The sequence below is a fragment of the Equus przewalskii genome, chromosome 20 (assembly GCF_037783145.1).
Source record: "Equus przewalskii isolate Varuska chromosome 20, EquPr2, whole genome shotgun sequence".
Lineage (NCBI taxonomy): Eukaryota > Metazoa > Chordata > Mammalia > Perissodactyla > Equidae > Equus > Equus przewalskii.
Window position 1 is genome coordinate 2925712 of NC_091850.1, and position 27026 is coordinate 2952737.

Here is a 27026-nt window from a genome sequence, read left to right on the forward strand (position 1 = left end):
GACGCCATCAGCCGCCTGCCCCTCCTCTGGCCCCCTCTGGGGCTCCCAGCCCTCTCCCTCCCTCACTGCCCTGTCCCTGCCCACCCCCGCCGGCTGTAGTTGTCTGTGTCCGGCTCTCTCTTACCCACACTGGGGCTCTTAGGGGTGGACCCAGCCTCCCCCACAATCCAGACATGGTTGGAACCCCCCAGCATTTCCTGAAGGAGGCAGCCATGCATACACCTGTGGGATTTTCTAGGGCCCAGGGACTCATGGAGACCATTCTGGGCCAGGTCCCCAAACGTGGGCTTCTGGAGTGTGCTGGGGACAGCTTTCATCTGGAGCCGATTGGACGCCGCCCTGCTAGCCATGGATGGATACGGCAGCACACGTGAGGCCGTGCTGGCAGCCCCTGACCTCCGGGAAGGTTTTGGTGTCCCCATCCCCGCCACAGACCCCCAGGTATCAACTGTGTGGTTGGAGGCTCTGGGGGCCCTCCCATCCAGGATGTTCCAGATGCCCCCAACCCCCCCACCACCATGCCCAAGATGCCCCCATGAGCACAGGTGGACCAAGACCCAGGCTGCAGAGAGCTTTATTCATTAGACCCAGAGAGCCACACGGCCCCTCCCGGGGGTCCCCCCATCGGGCAGCCAAGGTCCTAGACGCCTGGCCACTGAGTGTGCTGCGGGTTGTCCCAGGCCGCTGGCCCCAGGAGTGCATCCGTGGTGAGGGAAGACCGGGCAGAGTGGCCGCGCCAGGTGGCTTGAAGCATCTTGGCTGCTCCCTGCTGCTGTCTCAGCCTGCGGCGGACGAGGAAGCCCCTCCAGCCTGACTGGATGGTCGTGGCCGCCTTGTTCTGGAGGTGGGACTGCTGGAGGCTCGGGGTGACGGGCTGCGAGGCACAGTCCCAGGGCATGCCCGCCTGGCTCCAAGAGCCCTGGCCGGTGCCGTGCACCACCCGCGTGGGCAAGCTTTGGCCGCACATGTGACAGGTGCGGGGGCTGGAGCCCACAAGCATCACCACGCTGGGCGGGCTCCCCAGTCCAGGACTCAGCGACTGGCAAAGGGCACAGACGTGTGGCTGGCAGGACTGGAAGCAGCGGTGGTCAGACGTCGTCCTGGTCCCGCCACCCATTTCGGCCCACGTGCCCGGCTGCAGCGTTTGCTGGGCACGGCCCCGGCGGGTGCAAAAGCCCCGCCATGTGGCCTGGATGACGATGGCTGCTCTGGAGAGCCGGGCCAGCTCCTGCCGCACACGGTAGCCGCGCCAGGCAGCTTGGATGACGATGGCCCACTGGTGCCACACCCTGATGGTACGGCGCACCAGGTAGCCGCGTGCACACGCCTGGATTGTGACCACGGCCTGGCTGATTATCTTCTCCATGTCCTGCACTGACACCACCAGCTCCCCCGACTGTCTGGGATCCGCCACCACCTGGCTTCCCACAGCGTCCCATGGCACGGTGGCCCTGGCCGGCTCCCACACACCGCCGGGGGCCGCAGCACTGTTCATGGGCCCAGCTGCTACACTGGGGACAGCAGAGTTCCACGCCTGGCCACCAGCCACGCCAGCCTCCGTGGGGCCCTGGAGGACAGCAGGAGTCAGGGATGCCCTGTGACTGTCTACAGGGGCCGCGGCGCTATGGAAATCCTGAGACCCTAGAAGTGACTCATGGCTACAAAGGGGCCGCCGAGAGCCGCTAGGGGAAGACTCGTAGCCCAGAGACACCCTCCGACGCCCCAGGTGCAGCCGAGGAGCGGCCGCGTTGTGGGCCACCTGGCTGGTGCGGATGATGGGCGGTGGGGCCAGTGGGGGCCCCGTGGAATACTTAGGACCTTCCTGGGCACTCCTGAAGGCCTGCTCCTGCACAATCTTGGCCAAGGAATCATCTGGCATTTCAGAAACGAGCTTCCCGTGCACAGACCTGTAGGATTTTCTCGAGCTAAGGAAGCCGTGGTGACTGTTCTGAGCCACATCCCCAGACACTGGCTTCCGGGGTGCACTGGGGACAGCTTCCATCTGGAGCCCCCCAGACGCCGCCCTGCTAGCCATGGATGGGTATGGCGGCACAGCTGAGGCCACGCTGAAGGCACCTGACCTGGAAGTGCTTGGGGTCCCCATCCCGGCCACAGACCCCAGGTGCAAACTAGATGCCACAGTACTGCCACAGGCCGGCTTGGGTGACCCTGAGACTGTGGGAGAAGCCTGAATCCCATAGGAGTGGCTCTGGGGTATAATGTGAGCCACTGACGACTGCTGATGAGCCAAGGGGGCCCCGGTGCCCTTGACAGATCCCATCTGCACACTAGGGACCCTGCTAGCAGCCACAAAGTGGGAACTGGGGGCCCCCCAGCTGATTGGCTGCTGCAGAATTGGGGTGACACTGCCACCTATGGAGTGCTTGGCAAAACTTGAGGGTTGGGGAGGGACAGGGGCCATACCACTGGTCATAGACTTGGCTTGGCTGGGGACCACCTCCTCCAACAGGGGCCTTTGGCCATTGGGAAGAGTCCCGTCTTCTACAAGAAATTCACGACCATGGTCAATTTCAGTTGCCAAGGGACTATCGCCCATCCATGGGGTGTCCTCAAGGACCACGGACTGCTCACTGGACACGGACACCTGGGACACAGCCTCGTACAGGTCCTGTGGCTTCATCATGGCCTGGCCATCTGTGGTCTCAGAAGGTGCCACCCCAAGAGCCTGGTGCAACTGTGAGGCTCTTTGCAGAACCGTGGGCACCTGGTGCACTCCCCTGGCTGGGCCACCAGCTTCCGAGGCCTGGGGATGAACTTGAGCCAGGCTAGTGGCGTGGGATGCCTGGAAGGGGACTGTAGAGCCCTCCCCAGCCAGGGCTTCCTGGTACAGCTGGGGGGTGGTCTCCACGAGCATGGAGCCCTGCAGAAGGCTCGGGGCCATGCTTCCAGCCGCGGAGGGCAGACAAGCTGCACTAGCCATGGGCCCCAGAGCCAGGCCCTGATTCAGCCCCCCCACCATGGATGCTGGGACTGCACTAGAGGCCACAGAACCTGGAGGGGCACTTGCCTCAGAGCCTTGGGGCAGGCTGAGAGCAGTCAGACTGGCAGAGGGTCCTCCAGGGAGATCTCGCCTCTTCCCACCAGCCTCAGGTGCTACACTCAGACTAGGGGACGCCCCACTCGCCACAGAACCCAGAGGCAGGGTCCTGATCATGCCACTGACCATGGCCCCTGGAGGAAGGGGCTGAACCACACCATTGACCGTATAACCTGGTAGAAGGCTGGGGGCCACACCACTGACCACCGTTCCTAGGGTCACAGCTGTGGTCATCCTACTGGCTACAGAACATGGCGCCAGCCCACTGGCTATGCCCATCCCAGGCTCCCAGCTGAAATCATATACTTGTTGGTAACCAGATGCAGCGACTGTGGGTACAGGAGGGCACTGGTGGTCCAAAGATGTTGGAAGATCGACATGGCCCTGAGACGTGCCGGGGCCCCCGCTGGCCAGGGACTTGGATGGACTCATAGCCAGTCCGCAGAGCAATGAAGCCAGGGAGCAGCCAGGGCCCACCTCTGAGGCTTGTTCATGACCCAAAGGGGCATCTGCCACAGCGGCCGGGGCTGCCATGGGAGCCGTGCCACTGGCCACCTGAGATTGGTCTGGGCTCATTCCAGTCATCACCCTTCTCTGGCACATGCTCCCTGTCATGCCAGGACACATAGGTCCCTGAGACACACTTAGGAACATGCCAGCAGCCAAGGTCCCTGGAGCCATCCTGGGGAACATGCCAGCAGCCACAGCGCCCTGGGGTATGCATGCAGCCATGTCCCTGAACACAATGCCCTGACACACACTGCTTGCCTGGCCCGAATCTGAGTCCTCTCCGCGGGCCATGCATGCCTGGTGGAGAACTGGGGTGGAAGGAGCGGCAGAGGGATGCTCAGTTACAGTTGGGCACCTCCCACCGACACTAAGGGGCTGACAGAAACCCAGGGACACCTCGCAGAACTCAGGGGCCCAGAGGTGTGGGGCTTCCCCCCTTGCCGTCAGAGGATCTTGACATGGGCCCAGCCCAGGGGCCACAAAGGGCTGGCTCAGAGCCTGGCCCATGCTGCTAGTCACACACGGATACGGTGCACTTGAGGTGACTTCACTCACAAATGATGAGTGACACGGACTAGGGGCCACTGTGTTCACCCTTGATGACAGTGCATTTGAACTCACCCCAGGGGCCCAGCTTGGCTGGCTGAGTGCACCACCCTTACCACTGATCACAGGGGGCTGGGGTCCTCTGAAGGCCAATAAAGTGGCCACTGATGGCTGGCCTAGTCTGGGGGCCACCCCACTGGTCACTGATGGCTGGGCGAGGCTGGGGGCCACCCCACTGGTCACTGATGGCTGGGCGAGGCTGGGGGCCACCCCACTGGTCACTGATGGCTGGGCTAGTCTGGGGGCCACCCCACTGGTCACTGATGGCTGGGCGAGGCTGGGGGCCACCCCACTGGTCACTGATGGCTGGGCTAGTCTGGGGGCCACCCCACACGTCATCAATGGCTGGGCTAGGCTGGGGGCCACCTCACTGGTCACTGATGGCTGGGCTAGGCTGGGGGCCACCCCACAGGTCATCAATGGCTGGGCTAGGCTAGGGGCCGCCCCACAGGTCATCAATAACTGGGCTACTCTGGGGGCCACCCCACTGGTCACTGATGGCTGGGCTAGGCTGGGGGCCACCCCACTGGTCACTGATGGCTGGGCTAGTCTGGGGGCCAACCCACTGGTCATAGATGTCCGGCCTAGTGTGGGGGCCACCCCACTGGTCATAGATGTCCGGCCTAGTGTGGGGGCCACCCCACTGGTCACTGATGGCTGGGCGAGGCTGGGGGCCACCCCACTGGTCACTGATGGCTGGGCTAGTCTGGGGGCCAACCCACTGGTCATAGATGTCCGGCCTAGTGTGGGGGCCACCCCACTGGTCATAGATGTCCGGCCTAGTGTGGGGGCCACCCCACTGGTCACTGATGGCTGGGCGAGGCTGGGGGCCACCCCACTGGTCACTGATGGCTGGGCTAGTCTGGGGGCCAACCCACTGGTCACTGATGGCTGGGGTTGGCTGGGGGCCACCCCACTGGTCATAGATGTCTGGCCTAGTGTGGGGGCCACCCCACTGGTCACTGATGGCTGGGCGAGGCTGGGGGCCACCCCACTGGTCACTGATGGCTGGGCTAGTCTAGGGGCCACCCCACTGGTCATAGATGTCCGGCCTAGGCTGAGGGCCACCCCACTGGTCACTGATGGCTGGGCTAGGCTGGGGGCCACCCCACTGGTCACTGATGGCTGGGCTAGGCTGGGGGCCACCCCACAGGTCATCGATGGCTGGGCTAGGCTGGGGGCCACCCCACTGGTCATAGATGTCCGGCCTAGTGTGGGGGCCACCCCACTGGTCACTGATGGCTGGGCGAGGCTGGGGGCCACCCCACTGGTCACTGATGGCTGGGCTAGGCTGGGGGCCAACCCACTGGTCACTGATGGCTGGGCTAGTCTAGGGGCCACCCCACTGGTCACTGATGGCTGGGCTAGGCTGGGGGCCACCCCACCGGTCACTGATGGCTGGGCTAGGCTGGGGGCCACCCCACTGGTCACTGATGGCTGGGCGAGGCTGGGGGCCACCCCACTGGTCACTGATGGCTGGGCGAGGCTGGGGGCCACCCCACTGGTCATAGATGTCCGGCCTAGTGTGGGGGCCACCCCACTGGTCACTGATGGCTGGGCTAGTCTGGGGGCCACCCCACACGTCATCGATGGCTGGGCTAGGCTGGGGGCCACCCCACTGGTCACTGATGGCTGGGCTAGTCTAGGGGCCACCCCACTGGTCATAGATGTCCGGCCTAGGCTGAGGGCCACCCCACTGGTCACTGATGGCTGGGCTAGTCTAGAGGCCACCCCACTGGTCACTGATGCCTGGGCTAGTCTGGGGGCCACCCCACTGGTCATAGATGTCCGGCCTAGGCTGGGGGCCACGCTGCTGGTCATCGATGGCTGGGCTAGTCTGGGGACCACCCCACTGGTCATCGATGTCCGGCCTAGGCTGGGGGCCACCCCACTGGTCACTGATGGCTGGGCTAGTCTGGGGGCCACCCCACTGATCATAGATGTCCGGCCTAGTGTGGGGGCCACTCCACTAGTTCGAGATGGCTGGCCTAGGCTGGGGGCCGCCCTACTGGTTATAGATGTCCGGCCTAGGGTGGGGGCCACCCCATTGGCCTTAGATGAATTGGATAGGCTGAGGGTGACCCCACTGGCCAGAGAAGGCTGGCCTGGGGTTGGGGCCACCTTACTTGCTACTGATGGCTGCAATAGGCTTGGAGTCAACCTCCTGGCCACAGATGGCTGCTGATAAATGGTAGGGACCACATTACCTGAAGACAGACTTCTTGTCAGCTCTGTCCTGTCGGGTTTCTGGGACAAGCTCTCTTTCGGACCCATGGAGCTTTGGCCTAAGGACATATCCCTGTCATCTTGACCATCTGAGCCCCAGTGGACACCCAAGGTCATGTGACTGGACACTGAGCTGTGGTACAGAGTGGGGGTCGGCTCTGAGGCTGCGGGGGACTGTTGGTGGAGGTTTGGGATCATGTGCCTATGGCCCACTATCTCGGTCTCTTCCACATCCTCAAGCTCCAGGGGCCTTTCCATGGCCTCCCCAGAGAGGGAACCATCTAGAAGGAGGTCCTTGTGCGAGCTGGCCTCCCAGGACTCCTCTTCCACCAGGTGGACAGAGGTCAGGCTGGCCACGGAGCTGGCGGACATGCTGTGCAAGCTGCAGGTACACAGTGAGCTCTGGGAGTCACTCATGTTTGGGCTGTAGTCCGTGGAGCCTTGGGAGAAGCTTCTGGCCAAGTCATCATCTGAACCCTGTGGCAAACTGGCCACCAGTTTCCTGAGTGTGGGGCCCATCAGCAGCCCCTGTGGGCAGTGCATGCTGGAAACGGTAGCCTGCATTCGATTCCTCTCCTGCCCAGAGGTGGCCATATGGAGAAGGTGGGAGGCCAACGGACTGCCTGGGGAGGCTTGGGATGGACTGGCATCTGCCTGAGTCTTGGGTGCCTGGCGGCGAGCAGGAGCCACGGAACCAGGCAGGAGAAGTGGGATTACGTCACAGGCCTTGTGGGTCCGTGGTTGGGTTGAGGACACTTTGCTCACCGTGGCAGCCCTCTGTGGACTTGAGGTCACCTTGTTGATCACATCCCTAGTGCCCAGGGAGGCCCGTTTATGATTTGGGGACTGAGTCCTCTGCATATCCTCCTCAGGGACCATGGATGGCTGTTGTGGACCTTTGGCCATTGAGGGTCGATACACACTGGGGGGCACCCTGCCGACCCCAGAGGACTGACACCAACAAGCAGAACCCCCATGGGCAGTGGCACACTGGTGAGACTGGTTGGCCCTCCCATTACCCACAGTGCTGAGAAACTGGCCCGGGGCCACCCTGCCCTGCCCCGACGACGTCCACGGGCGTGAGGCCACCCTGCTGACCACGTGTGGATTGTGGGAGCTCAGGGCTGTGCCACTGGCCACTGATGGCTGGCTGGTGCTCGGGCCCACGCCATTGGCAATGAGCGGCTGCCACACACTAGGGGGAGGCTGCAGGTGGGGTGACCTGGGCAAATTGGGGCCCGTGTCATTCGCCACTGGGTTGAGATCTGATGCCAATTCAAGGACCACTGGGTGAGGGCACACATTTTCCTCACTGACCTCCAGGTTCAGATATAGCTGTAAAGAGGAGTCCCTGCTGGGCCCCATCTCCCGTGACAGAGTGGGGTCCAGGGCAGCGGCCAGGGGATGCTGATAAATGGTGGTGATCACCCACCTGGTGAGGGAGGCTCCCACAGAGACCACCGATGAGCAGGGTGACCCCATGATCCCGGCCCCATCCCCCATCCCCTCCAAGAGCCTGGTGGGCCAGCCTGTGACAAAGCCCTCCCAGACCCCGGCCGAGAGAACCCTGACCTTGCTGGGCTGTGGTCTCCCAGGGCTGAGGATGGGCCCGCATGTGGCCACTGGGCTCTCCCTCCGGTCCACCTCCATCGGGGAGGGCATCACAGTCATCCCGCTTCTCATCATTTTTGTGGCCGCCTTGGGGAGGCCGGCTCCAGTCCTCAGGGCCGCCTGAGACAAAGGCTGGCTCAGGATGGCACCCAGCTCGCCCTGGCACAGGGCCTGGCTCAGGGCGGCGTGCTCCTCCTCCGTCAGGGCCTTGCTGAGCACATCCACCAGTTTGCCCTGCGTGGCCTTAGTGAGTTTTGCCTGAAGTTCACCCCAGGACATGGTGTGGGACAGGGCGATGTCCAGCTTGCTCCAGGACAGCACCTTCACCAGCGCCGTGCCCAGCATGCCTGGGGACAGGGCCTTGGCCACCGTGGAGCCCAGGACATCGCTGGACAGGGCCTGATTCAGGGCTGCCCTCGCTTCCCCCTGGGAGAGCGCTCGGGCCAGCAGGGCACGGATGTCTTCCTGGGAGCCCAGCAGGGCGGCCAGCTCAGCGCACAGAGAGGCAAGCTGGGAGGCTGCTAGCTCCTCCTGGCAGGGTATGGCCGGGCTGGCCAGTGATGGCTGGGCCCGGGCGGCCACGCTGTCACCCCAGGATTCAACGTTGCACGTGGAGTGTCCGGCAGATGCCAGCAGAGGCACTGGCAAGCTCTGGGTCTCGAAGGCCCCCTGGCGTGGGCCCTGGGTGGCCTTGCCCTGGGCGCAGCTGTGGGGCGGGAGCTGGGTCAGTCTGTCCTCTAGCTTGGCTCTGGGCAGAGTGCCAAGGGTGCCGACATGCTGGCAGGGCTGGGTGGAGGCCTTGAACCCCGCCAGGAGTGGCTGCGATTGCGTCTTGCTGCTGAGCTCAGCAGGCTGGTGGGCCGCGTAGAAGCATTTGGCCGTTTCCGAGACCATCTGGGCCTGCGACGGGGCCGTGCTCAGCCCCGCGGGCAGATGCACTTGGGACTGGACCTTGACGGCCCCGTTGGCCGGACGCGCCTGGGCCTGCACCTTGGTCAGACAGGTGTCCAGGTGCGCCAGAGACTGGGCCTTGGTCAGCTTGGCAGGCGGGTACGTCTGGCACGAGGCTGTGCTCACACGTGTGGCCACCTGTGCCTGCGGCAGGGCCACGGCCATTTCTACAGGCACATACACCTGGGACTGGACCTTCCTGATGTCCATCCTCAGGTGTGCCTTGCTCCCATCCTCGGCCACCTTGGCCCAGGAGGGAGCCCTGGGCATTTCCGCGGCCGCACTTGTGTTACGTGCTGTTTCCGTTTTCCCCTGTTTCTGGGGGAAGGCCTTAATCTTCTCGGCTTCCAGAGGAGGCCTGGCTGGAGCCTTGGGAGCCACAGCCCCCAGGGCAGGTGGGGGGAAGCATTTCACCTTTCCCTCAGTCAAGTACGAGTGGGACGAGACCTTGACCATGCCCGCCGCCTGCCGTGTGTTTGCCACAGCCCTGGCCTTTGCTCCATCCAGAGATGCGTGGGATGAGGTGTTGGGAATGGCAGCTGCCACTCCTGCTGGAGGTGGAGCTGCCGGAGGGGGCAGACACAAGGTCTTGAGGATGGCGGCCACCGAGCGTAACTGGGCTGGGGTCTTGGTTATCATGGCTGTCAGGCGCGTCTGGGGAGGTGTCTTGGTCACTGCGGCTCCCGAGAGCATCTGAGATGGAGTCTTGGCCACCGCTGGACACGTCTGCAGTGCGGTCTTGGTCATTGTGTCCATGGGGTACATCTGGGGCGGGGTCTTGGTTATCATGGCTGCTGGTCGTGTCTGGGTTGGGGGCTTAATCATTGAGGCCATGGGGCACGTCTGGGGCGGGGTCTTGGTCATCATAGCGACCGGTCGTGTCTGGGGTGAAGTGTTGGTCATTGAGGCTGTTGGTTGCATCTGGGCTGGAATCTTGGTCATCGGAGCAGCCGGACCAGGCTGGGGTGGGATCTTGGTCATCACGCCTCGTGGATATGTCTGGGGTGGGGTCTTGGTCATTGGGGCCACTGGATACACCTGAGTTGGGGTCTTGGTTATTGTTACCGTGGGTACTGGGCATGGCTGGGGTGAGGTCTTGGTCATCATGGCTGCTGGGTACATCTGCAGTAGGGTCTTGTTAATCATGGCCGCCAGGCACGACTGGAGTGGGGTCTTGGTCATTGTGGCTGCCGGGCTTATCTGGGGTGGAGTCTTGGTCATCGTGGCTGCCGGGCTCATCTGGGGTGGGGTCTTGGTCAATGGGGCTGCTGGGTACGTCTGGGGCGGGGTCTTTGTCATCGGGGCCGCCAGGTACATCTGGGGTGGGGTCTTGGTTATTGTTACCGTGGGCACTCTGCATGGCTGAGGTGGGGTCTTGGTCATCGCAGCTGCTGGACACGGCTGGGGTGGGGTCTTGGTCATCGTAGCTGCTGGAAACGGCTGGGGTGGGGTCTTGGTCATCGTAGCTGCTGGACACGGCTGGGGTGGGGTCTTGGTCATCGTAGCTGCTGGACACGGCTGGGGTGGGGTCTTGGTCATCGCAGCTGCTGGACACGGCTGGGGTGGGGTCTTGGTCATCGTAGCTGCTGGACACGGCTGGGGTGGGGTCTTGGTCATCGTAGCTGCTGGACACGGCTGGGGTGGGGTCTTGGTCGTCACAGGCACTGGGCCTCTCTGCACTGGGGCTCTGAGGACCTCTGCTTCTGCGGGGGCCTGAGGCTGGGTCTTGAGAGGCCCATGAGCTGCCTGGGCACACTTTCCGAACGGTGGCCCCGAGGCTCCTGCCTTATTAGCTCTGGAAATTACTTGCTTGGTCTTCATCATGTCCCCTTCTACGTGGTGGACGAGGCAGGTGCTTCTGACGGTTCTTGTCATCAAGCATGGCTGGCTCTTTGCATCTGGACTCACTGGACATGGAAGCCTGATGGTGATGGTTTGCTGTGGCAGGAAGGTGATCCCTGGGCCACCCGTAACACCAGGAGCCTGCACGTCAGGCTGTGGAGTGCCCTGGGACTGCAGCAGGGCCAGCTGGTGGGCGCAGGCAGCCAGGCTGTCGGAGGAAGGGAACTGAGTCTCCCTGCTCACCATAACGGGCTGGGCCGGGAGGGACTTGGCCTCCTCCAGGGGCTGGAAGCGCACCTGCTGTGGGGGGTGGTAAGGGATGTCCCCTTCCTCCAGGTTAACTTTTTTCTCCACCATCTTGCCGGACCGGAGGAGGCGCCTGGTGCTGAAGCGTCGCCAGGCCTCCTGGATGGCCTTCGCTGCCGTCATCTGGGAGATCAGCTTCTGCCGGAGCCGGTAGCCTCTCCAGTTGGCTTGGATGAGGGTGGCTGCGCGGGACAGCATCATGTCCATCTCATCCACCAGGACATTCTTGAAGGCCTGGCTCTCAACCACAGCCCGGAGGCGTGGCATACGGTGAGGCGCCGTCTTGTCCTTGTCCAGCTGTGGCAGAAGGGTCTTCCTGGACAAAGGCAGCTCCTGCTGGGGCTGTGGATATGATGTCCCTGCTTTGTCTTGGAGACTGGGGACGAGCTGGAGCTGGTAACAGCTCTGCCCATTGGGTGACAACTGTAACTGTGTTGCTTGCTGCATTGTCTCGGTTCCTAGGCAGGTCAGCAGTGCCTGGGGGCAGCAACGGGGGGTCAGTGAGTGTAGTCATGCACACAAGAGGTGTCTGGCTGGGGCGGGCACTCACCCCGTGTTCCTGGCACTTTGCAATCTTCCCCCTCTCCTTTGCAGGCTCTCTCTCTCCCAGCCACCTGCCCAGAGAGCCATATCTCCCTCCCTATCCTGTGGCTACCGCAGCACTGGCACGCAGCACACATCTCATCTGAATGCCTGACCACCGACCTGCTTCTCAAACTTCCGCTGTATCTGGACATACTAGAGCACAGCACTGATCACACCATTTCGGAAATTTCCTGTTTGTGTGTGTCTGTGTGTATGTGTTGTTATTTGCCTCTCCCCATTGACTGTGAATTCCTAGAGGGCAGGAACCAGGTCTGAGTCATTTCTGCATCCCCATCTCAGTCACAGGGCCTGGCTCCAGGCTGTGAATGGGTGAGTGTTGGGTAAGTGGCTACCTTGATTAGTCAAGGAGTGGGTGAGTGGATTGGAGATTGGATGGATAGATGGATGCATGGCTAGATACTGAATGGATAAATCAGTGGGTGAATGAATGGTGGATGGGCTGGAGGGATGGATGAAGGCTTGGTTGGATGGAAGAGTGGATGAGTGATGTTAATGAATTGATGAGCAGATCAATAAATAAGGAAACGGGCACATGGATGGATGGATGGATGGATGAGTGGGTAAATAGATAAATGAATGGGTGAGTGGGTGGGTAAGTTGAGGGATAAATGGATAGATGGATGGATGGATAGATAGATGAGTGGGTAAATAGATGGGTGGATGAGTGAGTGGAAAGGTGATGGGAGGCAGGGAGGCAAGGAGGATTGGAAGGATGGGTGGGTGGAGGGATAAGTGGATAGACGGAAGGAGGGAGGAATGGATGGAGGGATAGATGAGTGGGTGGGTAGATGGTGGATGGATGAAATCTGAGCAGGTAATGGCTGTATAAATGAAAAGACCTGGAGGAACTGGTGAAGAGATCGATGAATAGGAGGTGGACTGATGAATGGCTGGCTGGATGGGGGAATGGATGGTGGGTGACTGATAGATGATGGATAGATCAATGACAGATGGGAATATGGGCAGAGGGAAAAATGAGGGGATGAACGTGGCTTTCAGAAATACCCTGGTGCAGAGAGAGTTGGGATGCTGTCAAGCAGTGCTGAGGCATAACCTGGAGCATAACACACTTGTTTGGCACAAGTCCCCCCTTTCTGGCTGGACCAGCCAGACCCTTTGCCCAGATATCTTCATACCTTGGAGGGTCATAGAGTTGGAGGAGGTGCAGGAGAAGAAGGTGCAATCTCAGAAGCCAGCTTGCAAGAGGAAGCAGCTTTCAGCCCTTCATCCCATGCAATGTGCAGCAACACTGCCCAGGGCTGGCTCTGTCCTCAAGACGAACATGAGAAGAGATGTTAAAAGCAAAAAAACTCTAAAATCTCAAAACAAAAACTTTTAAATTCACAAAGATGATTGTACGAGGAAATTTATTCCAGTGTTACTTTGTACATAAAAACAAAACAACTGGGAATAACCAAAAAGGTGATCGCTCGGGCATCATTTACAAGCGCACCAGGAAGAGTGTTGGAGGATGTTCATCACTGTATGGCTTAGAAGGGTCAAAAACAAAAACCACCCGAACGCTTCTCAACAGGAGGTGGCTTAAATTAATCAGTCAAACATGCACACAGCCGTATGCTATCCAGCCATGAGAAATATTGCCCAGATCCACAAGAGTGGCTAAAATTAAAAAGACGGATGCATCCAGACTGCTTGGGGAAACTGTCAGTGTCTCGAAGGCAACTCATCAATTCCAGCCTGACGAATACATTCAAGACGTCCAGGTGTTTATACTCACCCCAAACCCGAAACCATCCAAACGCCCATTAACAGGAGATGGATAAGTCAACTGTATATTAATCACCATATCAGTATAAATAAATGTCAATAGAAATATTGACTAACGTATAGAGCAATGAATCCCAGGCAACATAACAATGAGAATGAGCTCACCCATACACTCAGGTGTCACTTAACGACAGGGACACGTTCTGAGAAACACGTTAGGCGATCTTGTTGTTATGCGAACATCATTTTACCCAAGCCCAGACAGTACAGCCTACTGCACACCTAGGCTGTGTGGTGCTGATCCGACAGGACCACCATGGTCTATGCGGTCCATTGGTGACCAAAATGTCATTTGTGTCGCACGTGGCTGTATAGATGAATCTCACAAACATTATGTTGAGTGAAAGACATAAAAGAGGACAAATTTGTTATTCCAATTACAGGAAATTAGAAAGGGAACAGAAGAAATTAAGCTCTGCTATTAGAAATCAGGACAGTGACTGCCCTTGTGGTGGCTGGCTAAGAGAGGGCACAAGGGGCCTTTGGGAGCCAATCACCCCCAGGTTGGCTTGGAGTGTGAAAATCCAACCTGGATGTCAGCAACAGGGCGGCGTGAGCTCACCTGGGACTCTCTCCCCTCCAAATTACAACCAAAAAGAGCAACTGCTTTCTAACCAAAAAAAAAATCCTAATAACAGAAATCGTCGGAGACCCACAGCAACCAAATGACAGAGGTCGGAGAGGCTGGAGCCGCCCTCGGAGGAGCTGGAACGGGGTAGGAGAGAACTTCGCTCCCTCCCCTAGAGACTGGGATCGCTGCCGTGGGGGCGGGAATGAGCTGGGGAGGGGCTGCGCATCCACGGGATCGTGCAGGACTCCCACCGCCTGAGCAGCGAAAACCGCTAACGGGGGAAAGCTTTCGCGTGGGGGAACCCCAGCAAGCCTGGGCCCCGGGAGACCAGAGAGCTAGAGCTGATCCAATCCAGGTCAGTGTGCAAGAGAAAGTGCCCCTCCTCGCCCAACCCGCGGTGTGCAGGGCCATCGTGGCTGAAGGTGCAGGGCTCAGAAAACAAGCCTCTCAACACCCATCTAGTGGTGACAGGCTGTAACTGCTGCCAAATACCACCATCATGCACAAAAACCGCTCCTCTACCATCCAGCAATTTACAAAAGCTCCAGTCCAAAAGGAAAACAATAAAAATACAGAAGTAGGTCCTGAGGAAGTGGAAATGGGTAAACTAAGTGAAAATGAGTTCAAAATACTCAATGAGGTAAAGGGAAATATGGAGAAACAAGTCAACAAGTTCTGGAGTTACTTCACAAAAGAGATAGAAACTATAAAGAAGAATCAATCAGAAATACTAGAGATGAAAAATACAATGGATCAGATAAAACAGAATACGGATTCCATGAATACCCGTGTGGACACCATAGAGGAGCAAATTAGCATAATCGAAGATAGACGGCTCCAGACAGAGGAATAAAGAGAACTAAGAATTTTAAAAAACTGAAGAAAATCTCTGAGAAATAGCTGACTCAATGAGAAAATGCAACTTAAGAATCATCAGAATTCCTGAGGGCGTAGAAAAGGAAAATGGAGCAGAAAGTGTGCTCAACGAAATAATAGAAGAGAACTTCCCAAATCTAGGGATTGAGAGAGAAATGTGTGTGGAGGAAGCTTTCAGATCTCCTAGATTTGTCAATGTAAAAAGACTACTGCAAGGCACATAGTAGTAAAAATGGCAAAAATGAATGACAAAGAAAGAATACTCAGGGCAGCCAGGCAGAAGAAAATAACCTACAAAGGAACCCCTATCAGACTTTCAGCAGATTTCTCTACAGAAACCTTACAAGCTGGGAGAGATTGGAGTGACATATTCAAAACCTGAAAGGATAAAAATCTTCAGCCAAGAGTACTCTATTCAGCAAAAATATCCTTCAGATATGAGGGAGAAATTAAATCTTTTCCAGACAAACAAAAGCTAAGGGACTTCATAGTCACAAGACCTCCACTACAAGAAATCCTCAAGAAGGCTCTCATACCTGAAAAAAGAGAAAAAGGGAGAAAGGGGTCACAAAACACAGAGTAGGGAGACAAATAGAATCTGAATAGGACAGCAAATATTCAACTATAGCATTAGGATAAAGGGAAGGAAATCACCAAAGCAAAGACAATCTTATCACTCTAATCACAAACTCACAACACAAGTTGGAATAAGAGATGAAAATAATAATTTAGGAGGGGAGGAGGAAAGGGACTGAAACAGTCTAGGCTAAGGAAGTAAGAGACCACCAGAAAATGGACTATGTTATACACGAGATTCTAAATACAAACTTCGGGTAGCCACTAAACTAAAAAACAGAACAGAGACACAAAACATAAATAAGGAAAAATCTACGAAACTCAGCATAAGAAACTGCAGAAGTCAATGGGTAGGCTAAAACACACAGGACGAGAAACAAAGGAAACACAGGAAAACTGGAAAACGAGTGACAGAATGACAGCATTAAGCCCACATGCATCAACACTCACCCTCAAGGTAAATGGATTGAACTCTCCAATAAAAAGACACAGAGTGGCAAAATGGATTAAAGAACAAGATCCAACAATTTGTTGCCTCCAGGAAACACACCTCAGCTCCAAGGACAAACACAGGCTCAGAGTGAAGGGGTGGAAGACAATTCTCCAAGCTAATAGCAAACAAAAGAAAGCAGGTGTCGCAATACTTATATCAGACAAAACACACTTCAAGATAAGGCAGGTAAAGAGAGACATAGAGGGCCAATATATAATGATCAAAGGGACACTTCATCAAGAAGAAATAATGCTTATAAATATCTATGTACCCAACAGAGGAGAACCAAAGTTCATAAAGCAACTATTAACAAACCTAAAAGAAGACATCAAAAATAACACAATAATAGTAGGGGACCTCAACACCCCACTCACATCAATGGACAGATCATCCAGACAGAAAATCAACAAAGAAACAGTGGAGCTAAACAAAAAGCTAAAACAGTTGGACTTAATAGACATATATAGAACACTCCATCCAAAAACAGCAGAATACACGTTCTTCTCAAGCACGCATGGAACATTCTCAAGGATAGACCATATTTTGGGAAACAAGGCAAGCCTCTACATATTTTAAAAAAATTGAAATAATAACAAACATCTTCTCTGATCATAATGCTATAAAGCTAGAAATTAATTACAAGAAAAATGCTGAGAAAGGCACAAGGATGTGGAGACTAAACAATATGCTATTGAACAAGCAATGGATCATTGAAGAAATTAAAGAAGAAATCAAAAAATACCTGGAGACAAATGAAAATGATAACATGCCATACCAACTCATATGGGATACAGCAAAATCCGTATTAAGAGGAAATTTCAGGGGCTGGCCCTGTGGCCAAGTGGTTAAGTTTGCGCGCTCTGCTACAGGTGGCCCAGTGTTTCATTGGTTTGAATCCTGGGCACAGACATGGCACTGCTCATCAAACCACGCTGAGGCAGCGTCCCACATGCCACAACTAGAAGGACCCACAACGAAGAATACACAACTGTGTACCAGTGGGCTTTGGGGAGAAAAAAGAAAAAAATAAAATCTTTTAAAAAAAAGAAAAGAGGAAAATTCATCACAATACAGGCACATCTTAACAAACACGAAAAATCCCAAATAAGCAATCTTAAACTACACCTAACTGAATTAGAGAAAGAAGAACAAACAAAGCCCAAAGTCAGCAGAAGGATAGAAATAATAAAAATCACAGCAGAAATAAATGCTATTGAAACAAAAAAGGCAGTAGAAAGGATCAATGAAAGAAAGAGCTGGTTCTTTGAGAAAATAAATAAAATTGACAAACCCCTAGCCAGACTTACAAAGAAAAAAATGGAGAAAGCTCAAATAAACAAAATCAGAAATGAAAGAGGAGAAATAACAACAGACTGCAGAAATACAACGGATTATAAGAGAATACTATGAAAAACTATATGCCAGCAAAATGGATAACCTAGAGGAAATAGATAAATTCTTGGACTCCTACAATCTCCCAAAGCTTAGTCAAGAAGAAGCAGACAATTTGAACAGACCAATCACAAGGAAAGAGATTGAAACAGCAAGCAAAAGCATCCCAAAGAATAAAACCCCAGGACCAGATGGCTTTCCTGGGGAATTCTACCAAACTTTCAGAGAGGATTTAATACCCATCCTTTTCAAGCTATTCCAAAAAATTAGGAAGGATGGAACACTTCCTAACACATTCTATGCGGCCAACATCATGCTGATACTAAAGCCTGACAAGGACAGCACGAAAAAGGAGAACTACAGGCCAATATCGCTGATGAACATAGATGCAAAAATTCTCAACAAAATTTTGGCAACCAGAATTCAGCAATTCATCAAAAGGATCATATATCATGATCAAGTGGGGTTCATACCAGGGACACAGGGATGGTCCAACATCCGCAAATCAATCAACATGATACAGCACATCAACAAACCGAGGAATAAAAACCACATGATCATCTCAATAGATGCAGAGACAGCATTTGACAAGATCCAACAGCCATTTATGATAAAAACTCTGAACAAAATGGGGATAGAAGGGAACTACCTCAACATAATAAAGGCCATATATGACAAACCCACAGCCAACATCATACTGAATGCGCAAAAACTGAGCACCATCCCCCTGAGAACAGGAACAAGACAGGATGCCCTCTATCATCACTCTTATTTAACATAGTACTGGAGGTTTTGGCCAGAGCAATTAGGCAAGAAAAAGGAATAAAAGGAATCCAAATAGGGAGGGAAGAAGTGAAACTCTCACTGTTTGCAGATGACATGATCTTATATATAGAAAACCCCAAAGAATCCATTGGAAAACTTTTAGAAGTAATCAACAACTACAGCAAAGTTGCAGGGTATAAAATCAATTTACATAAATAAGTAGCACTTCTATAGTCGAATAACGAACTACCAGAAAAAGAACTCAAGAACACGATAGCATTCACAATCGCAACAAAAAGAATAAAATAGCTCTGGGTGAATTTAACTAAGGAAGTGAAAGACCTATACAATGAAAATTACAAGGCTTTTCTGAAAGAAATGGATGACGACATAAAGAGATGGAAAGACATTCCATGCACATGGATTGGAAGAATAAACATAGTTAAAATGTCCATTCTACCTAAAGCAATCTACAGATTCAACGTCATCCCAATCAGAATCCCAATGACATTCTTCACAGAAATAGAACAAAGAATCCTAAAATTCATATGGGGCAACAAAAGACCCCAAATTCCTAAAGCAATCCTGAGAAAAAGAACACAGCTGGAGGCATCACAATCCCTGACTTCAAAACATACTACAAAGCTACAGTCATCAAAACAGCATGGTACTGGTACAAAAACAGGTGCACAGATCAATGGAACAGAATTGAAAGCCCAGAAATAGAACCACACATCTATGGACAGCTAATTTTTGACAAAGGAGCTGAGGGCCTACAATGGAGAAAAGAAAGTCTTTTCAACAAATGGTGCTGGGAAAACTGGAAAGCCACATGTAAAAGAATGAAAATTGACCATTCTTTTTCACCATTCACCAAAATAAACTAAAAATGGATCAAAGACCTAAAGCTGAGACCTGAAACCATAAGGCTTCTGGAAGAAAACGTAGGCAGTACACTCTTTGACATCAGTGTTAAAAGGATCTTTTTGGACACCATGTCTTCTCAGACAAGGGAAAAAATAGAAAGAATAAACAAATGGGACTTCATCAGACTAAAGAGCTTCTTCAAGGCAAAGGAAAACAGGATTGAAACAAAAAAACAACCCACTAACTGGGAAAAAATATTTGCAAGTAATACATCTGACAAAGGCTTAATATCCATAATATATAAAGAACTCACACAACTCAATGACAAAAAAATCAAACAACCCGATCAAAAAATGGGCAGGAGACATGAACAGACATTTCTCCAAAGAAGATATACAGATGGCCAATAGGCTCATGAAAAGATGCTCATCATCGCTGTGCATCAGGGAAATGCAAATCAAAACTACACTAAGATATCACCTTACACCCATTAGAATGACAAAAATATCTAAAACTAATAGTAACAAATGTTAGAGAGGTTGTGGAGAAAAAGGAACCCTCATACGCTGCTGGTGGGAATGCAAACTGGTGCAGCCACTATGGAAAACAGTATGGAGATTCCTCAAAAAATTAAAAATAGAACTACCATATGATCCAGCTATCCCACTACTGGGTATCTATCCAAAGAGCTTGAAGTCAGCAATTCCAAAGGTCCCATGCACTGCTATGTTCATCGCAGCATTATTTACAATCGCCAATACGTGGAAGCAACCTAAGTGCCCATCAACAGATGATTGGATAAAGAAGACGTGGTATATATATACAACTGAATACTACTCAGCCATAAAAAAAAGAACAAAATTGTCCCATTTGCAACAACATGGATGGACCCTGAGGGAATTATGTTAAGTGAAATAAGCCAGATAGAGAAGGATAATCTCTATATGACTCCACTCATATGAGGAATTAAACATGTGGACAAAGAGAACAGATTAGTGGATACCAGGGGAAAGTGGGGGGTGGGGGGTGGGCACAAAGGGTGAAGGGGTGCACCTATAACACGACTGACAGACAATAATGTACAACTGAAATTTCACAAGATTGTAACCTATCATTAACTCAATAAAAAATAATTAAAAAAAAAAAAGAAAATCCAACCTGGGTGCTTTTCTCTATGCATGACCTTCATAAAGAGGCCCAAATACTTCTAAGTGACACTCAGGAACGTGTGACGATGTGAGCAAATAGTCACGGCATAATCGTGAATGACAACTGCAGGTTGCACCATATGCACCATCTGACTTGACTTTTTTTTTTTTTTTTGAGGAAGATTAGTCCTGAGCTAACTGCTACCAATCCTCCTCTTTTTGCTGAGGAAGACTGGCCCAGAGCTAACATTCATGCCCATCTTCCTCTACTTTATACATGGGACGCCCGCCACAGCATGGCTTACCAAGCAGTGCGTAGGTCCACACCCGGGATCTGAACCGGTGAACCCCTGGCTGCCGAAGCAGAACATGCGAACTTAACCGCTGTGCCACTGGGCCGGCCCCTGACTTGACTTTTTAAAAATATTCTGTACAGGGGTCCACCCCGTGGCTGAGTGGTTAAGTGCACGCACTCCACTTTCGTGGCCCAGGGTTTCATCGGTTCGGATCTTGGGTGCAGACATGGTACCACTCATCAAGCCATGCTGAGGTGGCATCTCACATGCCACAACTAGAAGGACCCACAACTAGGTTGTACAACTATATACCGGGGAGCTTTGGGGAGAAGAAGAAGAAGAAGAAGAAAAAAGAAGATTGGCAACATATGTTAGCTCAGTTGCCAGTCTTTAAAAAAAAAAAAGATTCTGTACAAACACACACTTTGGAACATGCATAGAAAAATCTAGAGGCAGAAACATCAAATTGACAAATGATTATACAGATCTTCCTCAACTTGCAATGGTATTACATCCCAATGAACACATCATAAGTTGAAAATATCGTAAATCGAAAATACATTTAATACACCTAACCTACAGAACATCGTAGCTTAGCCTAGCACATCTTAAACATGCTCAGAACATTTTCCTGAGCCTATAGTTGGGCAAAATCATCTGACACAAAGCCTATTTTATAATAAAGTGTTGAATATCTATTTATGGATATTCATTTGTAATTTGTTCATAAGTAATTTATTGACTTCCATATGAAAGTGACAAACAGAATGGTTGTACGTGTACTGGCTGTTCACCTTGATGAGAGTGTGGCTGACTCACAGCTGTCGCTACCCCGCATTACGAGGGGTACCGTGCCACACATCACTAGCCTGGGGAAAGCTCAAAATCCAAATCCAAAGTACAAGGCCTACTGCAGGTGTATCATTTTCGCACCATCATAAAGTCGAAAAGTTGTAAGTCAAACCATCATAAGTCGGAGACTATCTGTATGTGTGTGTGTGTGTGTGTGTGTGTGCGTGTGTTTGTCTGAGAGGTGGGCTCATGAGGACTTTAATGAACAGAATTTCAATTAAAAAATTTGGGGGGCAGGCACCAGCAGCATAGTGGTTAATTTCTGTGCACTCTACTTTGGCAACCTGGGTTCATGGGTTTGGATCCCAGGCGTGGGCCTACACCACTCATCAGCCACGCTCTGGTGGCGGCCCACATACAAAGTAGAGGAAGACTGGCATAGATGTTAACTCAGGGTGAATCTCCCTCAGTGGGGAAAAAAAGGGGTTTTAGCATTTTAGTTGAGGTGGCAGAATGATATGACGTGGGAACCTGACCCCTTCACTCAAAAGTAGAAATGATAGGGGCCAGCCTAGTGGTGCAGCAGTTAAATGTGCATGTTCCGCTTCTCAGCGGCCCGGGGTTCGCCAGTTCAGATCCTGGGTGCGGACATGGCACCACTTGGCATGCCATGCTGTGGTAGGTGTCCCACATATAAAGTAGAGGAAGATGGGCATGGATGTTAGCTCAGGGCCAGTCTTCCTCAGCAAAAAGAGGAGGATTGGCAGTAGATAGCTCAGGGCTAATCTTCCTCAAAAAAAAACTTATACATAGGATAATACCTAAAAACAGTGAGGCTAAGCACAGCAAATGTCATTTTAAGTGATGAAATCCTAGTCATTTGCACTCAAGGAAGAGCGAGGTGAGCAGCTGGCACCCTCACTGCAGGAATCTCAGAATCATTGATTTTGGTGGTGACAGTAAAAGCATGATGACAGGACTTGAAGAGCCAGTATGAATATTTGAAAAGGAGAGTGTAGCTGGGGCAGGGATTGTCTACCTAGAAGACCCAAGAGATCACTTATATACACAGCTCCCAGCTTTCCAGCTGGAAATGGAAACGGGAAAAAAATACCATTCATAGTAATGTCACAAACTATACAATTCATAGGAACAAATTTTACACAGAAGCCAAGAGTTCTACGAAGGCCAGGAAAGGGGACAAAAGCCATGTGAAAGGTGCAGCCCAAGGTCAGGAAGAGGGCACTCCCTCCACGGAGCGCAATGTCTCCACTTAGAATCTCAGTGGACAGTTTTCTTAAAACGGAAGAAACGATTTCAGTGATAAAATGGAAGGGTGAATGAGAGTAGCCAAGAAGAAGATCATGAACAAGAAGAGTAATTAAGAGGACCTTGGGGCTGGCCCTGTGGCCAAGTGGTTCAGTTCGCGTGCTCCACTTTGGCGGCCCCGGGTTTCGTTAGTTCAAATCCTGGGTGCGGACATGGCACTGCTCATCAAGCCACGCTGAGGCGGCATCCTAAGTGCCACAACTAGAAGGACCCACAACGAAGAATATACAACTATGTACCAGGGGGCTCTGGGGAGAAAAAGGGAAAATAAAATCTTTAAAAAAACTTTCAGAGCCAGCCCTGATGGCCTAGCGGTTCAAGTTCAGTGCTCTCTACTTCGGCAGCCCGGGTTTGTTTCCTGGTCTCAGAACTACACCACCTGCCTGTCAGCTGCCACGCTGTGGCAGTGGTTCACACGGAAGAACCAGAAGGATTTAAAACTAGGATATACAACCATGCACTGGGGCTTTGGGGAGGGAAAAGAAAAAAAAAGAATGATTGGCAACAGATGTCAGCTCAGTGCAAATCTTTCCCTGCAAAAAAAAATATATATTTGTATGGATTAAAAATACGAGAATATTTACTAGAATGTGTGTATAACCTGTGAATCAGGGATCTCTTATAAAACTAAACAGGAAATGCAGAAGCTCTGAAAAGGATAAATACGTTTGACTTCATAAAGAGAAAAGAAATTGTATGGCAAAGGATGCCATAAATAAGGCCAAAAGCCAAAATATTGGGGAAAATGTTTGCAGTGCATGTGATAATGAGCCCAAGTTAATGACCTGCTGAAACAAACATACCCACACTTTTCAGAAGATGGTAACAGAGTCCAGAGCATCCACACCGTCTAGGATATAATCCAAAATTACTCAGCTTATGAATAAACAGGAAAATACAACTCACGTTCCTGGGAAAAACTTACCAATGGAGTATGACCCCAAGATGCCCCAAATGTTGGAATTAGCAGGCAAGAATTTTAGAACAGCTATTATAATTATGCTAAACCGAAAAATATGCTCATAAGGAGTGGCGAGTTGGGGCATCTCAGCAGAGAAATAGAAAAAAAAATCGATATCAGAAAAGAAGTAGGTGGAATTCTAAAACTGAAAATAATATCTGAGATTTAAAAATTCTCCGGTGGGCTAAACAGAGAGCAGATGACTGAAGAGTCAGTGAGCCTGAAGATAAAGGGACAGAAGTCACCCACTCTGAAGAACACAGAGGGAAAAGTGGGCCAGAAGGGAAGACTTAGGAATCGTGGGACAACATCAAAAGGTCTAACATACATGTAATTGGAGGCCCAGTTTTCTGGGGGTGCCCAGAAAAAGAGGGCATAAAAATATGTGAAGAAATAGAGGCCAAAATTTGTTGAAAATTGTTTTTACAGATTTAAAAAGTTCTGCAAACCCTATGTAAGATAAATATACAGAAAAACACACCTGAGTTCAACACAGTCAATGTTCTGAAAAACAAAGATCAAATTTGGAAATCAGTCAGAGAAAAATGATACATAACACACAGTGGAGCAGGGCTTCAGCAGCTCCTCGTCTGAGATGACGGTGGCCAGGGTGCAGGCGGGAGACAGAACCACACAGGTTAAACCAGGGAAGTTTCATATAAAAATTATTTTTTCCTGCTCTTTCTCCCCAAATCCCCCCAGTACATAGTTGTATATTTTAGTTATGGGTCCTTCTAGTTGCGGCATGTGGGACGCCACCTCAGCGTGGCCTTGTGAGCGGTGCCATGTCCGCGCCCAGAATCTGAACCAGTGAAACTCTGGGCCGCCAAAGTGGAGTGCGCAAACTTAACCACTCGGCCATGGGGCCAGCCTCAAATTATTAATGATAACAAAAGAGTATGAGATAAAAGGAAACTTTGTGTTTTCCGAAGGCTGAGGGAGTGTCCCTAAGGAGAGGCAAATTTGGAACAGGTTCAGACCTCAGAGACGACTTGGCTCAGCCCAGCAGACGGCAGAGACGCTTTCTGGTTTGGTCAGGCCAGAGCAGGCCTGGAGCTTCCCGGCAAGCAAAAGGCCACCCTCCCCGGGAGCACAGGTGCAGGAGCAGACTATTAGCAACTGGTGACACACTTGAGCACACATCGAGAGTCTAGGTGCTGGTCGGGACGGGGCCAGCAGAGTGCATGGGCCACCGTGAAGCCTTTTGTTTTGGGGTCAAGAAGGCTGGAGAAAGGTTTTCACGAGGTCAAGGCTGCAAAGTGGCAGAGGAACGACCTTCTGGATCAACGACTGCGGCAGGTTCCGCCTGGGGTCTTCACCCCTCCACCACCGGTCCCTCCCTCAGGAGAGCCCCTTCCTCCTGCAGTGTCTCACCAGCCCCTCTACTTGGAAAGGCTAACATCGCACTCATTCGAAAGGCGAAGGTGGGGCCACTGCTCTGGATCACAGAGCTCACATCGGGAGGGGCTTTCAGAGCCCAACGCAATATAGGGAGGACTGACACAGGACACCGAAAGAAAAACCCCTACCGACCCATAATTCTACATCCAGTGAAAATATCCTCTGAGAATAGAGTTAAAATGAAAACATTTTCAGATAAAAGAAACCGCAAATCTGTCGCCCATACACCTGTACTACAAGAAATGCTAAGAAAGCTTTCAAGCTGAAGGAAGCTCAGCTCACCGGAAAGAAATGAAGAGCACGTCAGAGATGGTAAATATCTGCATCAAGAGGAAAGACTATTATTTTCCTCTTTTTTAAATAAAATACATATGACTAGATAAACAGAAATTAAAGCATTGCCTTGTGGCATGTGTAATCTATGTAGATGTAACTCCTCTGACAAACGGAGTGTCAAGGACAAGAGTGGGGATGTGAAGGGCATATAGTTGAAAGGTTTCTACACTTTAGGTGAAGCAAATGATAGTAACTCTAAGCCAATCGTGTCTTAAGGATGTATACGACAATTGGTTGAGCAGCCAGGAAAAAAAAAGCAATAGTGAACTTAAAATGGAACTTTAAAAAAGATTCAGATAACCCAAATGAAGGCAGAAGAGGGTGACTGCAGAAATAAAACTCAGAGACAGCAGAAAGAAAAATAGTAAAAAGGCAGAATTCAACCATACCGATGATTGATATGATGATGGACAAACACTTCAAGACGGAGACAATGAGAATCGGTTTGTTTTCAAAGGCCCACGTGCCGCCTCTGTCCAGGACGAACATTCTGCTTTACCCGTGTGATGTCCGAGCGTCCAGCCCCTACCCACTCTCCATCCCAGCCCCAAGATGGGCGGGGCCCATTCAGAACAAGGGTCAATGTAAACTGAATCAGAACAGCAAAAGGGGCTGAGGCTGGCTCCCCTGGAAGGGGACACAGCCATTGTCCCCACTTCACAGAGGAGGAAACTGAGGCCCAGAGAAGTCAACATACTGTGTCTTTTTTGTGTGTGTGAGGAAGATTGTCCCTGAGCTAACATCTGTGTCAACCTTCCTCTATTTTGTGTGTGGGATGCCACCACAGCATGGCTTGACAATCAGTGTGTAGGTCTGTGCCTGGGATCCAAACCCTCAAACCCTGGGCCGCCAAAGCAGAGCGCAGGGACTTAACCACTACACCACCAGGCAGGCCCAATGCTGTGTCTTCCTTACATCGTTTCTGATTTGCCTCCTGCCTTAGACTATGAGCTGCCCACAGGTAGGATGTCTGTCTCTTCTGTTTGCTGTTGAATCCCCAGTGCCTAGAACAGTACACACAGTAGATGCTCAGCAGATGTTTATGGGTTGGTGGATGGGTGGATGGGTGGGTGGATGGGTGGATGGGTGGGTGGATGGATGGTTGGATGAATGGATGGTTGGATGGATGAGTGTAGCCCAAGATTCAGAACTTGGAGATGGGAGCTTCGGGACTTGAATGGGTCCATCCCAGGGTCTGGGGTTTCATCAGCTGCATAGTTCAGACTTCTTGATAAATTCAACCAGAATGAGCAAACAGATAGACGACGGAGTGAGAGAAATGGGATTACAGGGGACAGGAAGAAGGAATAGGAATCCCCGGACACATAAGCCAAGTGGCTGTCTCAGGAATTATGATTAAACCCTCTGAGCCTGAGTTTCCCTATCTGTCACACCAGCTAGCCCACTCTCCCAGGTTCCCAAGGAGACATGAGGGTCTCCCGGCTGGATCCCCAAAGCAGACAAACCCACCATCAGGTCTTTAGCGGCCCCTAGCACTCCTGTTCTGTGGGGCTAAGGTGCTGAGTGGACCGGAGGGCCCAGGGGACTCTGAGGGCCAGATGAAAATGACCCAGCCCGGTCTGCCCCCCACCAACCCTCCACCAGCCCCACTCACCTGCCCCTGAAGCTGAAGCCACCAGCCTGAATGGCCAGCCTCAGGGCCCTAGTACCACAAGGCCTTTGTGAGTCACTGCCAAGACCCAGCCAATCCCCTCCAGC

General features: G+C 52.1%; 1 protein-coding gene across 2 annotated transcripts; it reads right to left on the reverse strand.

The window, feature by feature from the left end:
• Positions 1 to 558: 558 nt before the first annotated feature.
• On the reverse strand, positions 559 to 27026 carry IQCN (IQ motif containing N). 2 transcript variants are annotated; one of them, XM_070587413.1, is made up of 4 exons: positions 26923 to 27026; positions 12853 to 12981; positions 7973 to 11587; positions 559 to 1567 (listed from the first exon to the last, which is right to left on the reverse strand). In XM_070587413.1, the coding sequence occupies exons 3-4, from the start codon at positions 11555 to 11557 to the stop codon at positions 641 to 643; spliced, it is 4512 nt and encodes a 1503-aa protein (XP_070443514.1). In that variant the 5' UTR covers positions 11558 to 11587; positions 12853 to 12981; positions 26923 to 27026; the 3' UTR covers positions 559 to 640. The 2 variants fall into 2 exon arrangements, with proteins under 2 accessions (XP_070443514.1, XP_070443515.1); XM_070587414.1 differs by having other exon boundaries at positions 12853 to 12986; positions 26923 to 26979.

Excerpts from the sequence above, each read along its gene's own strand:
- IQCN (XM_070587413.1), bottom strand. The coding sequence starts at position 11,557 with ATGCAGCAAGCAACACAGTTACAGTTGTCACCCAATGGGCAGAGCTGT. Across the intron at positions 1,568-7,972 it reads GGAGACCACAGCCCAGCAAG|GGCCCCACGGAGGCTGGCGT; the intron begins GTCAGGGTTCTC and ends GCTGTCCTCCAG.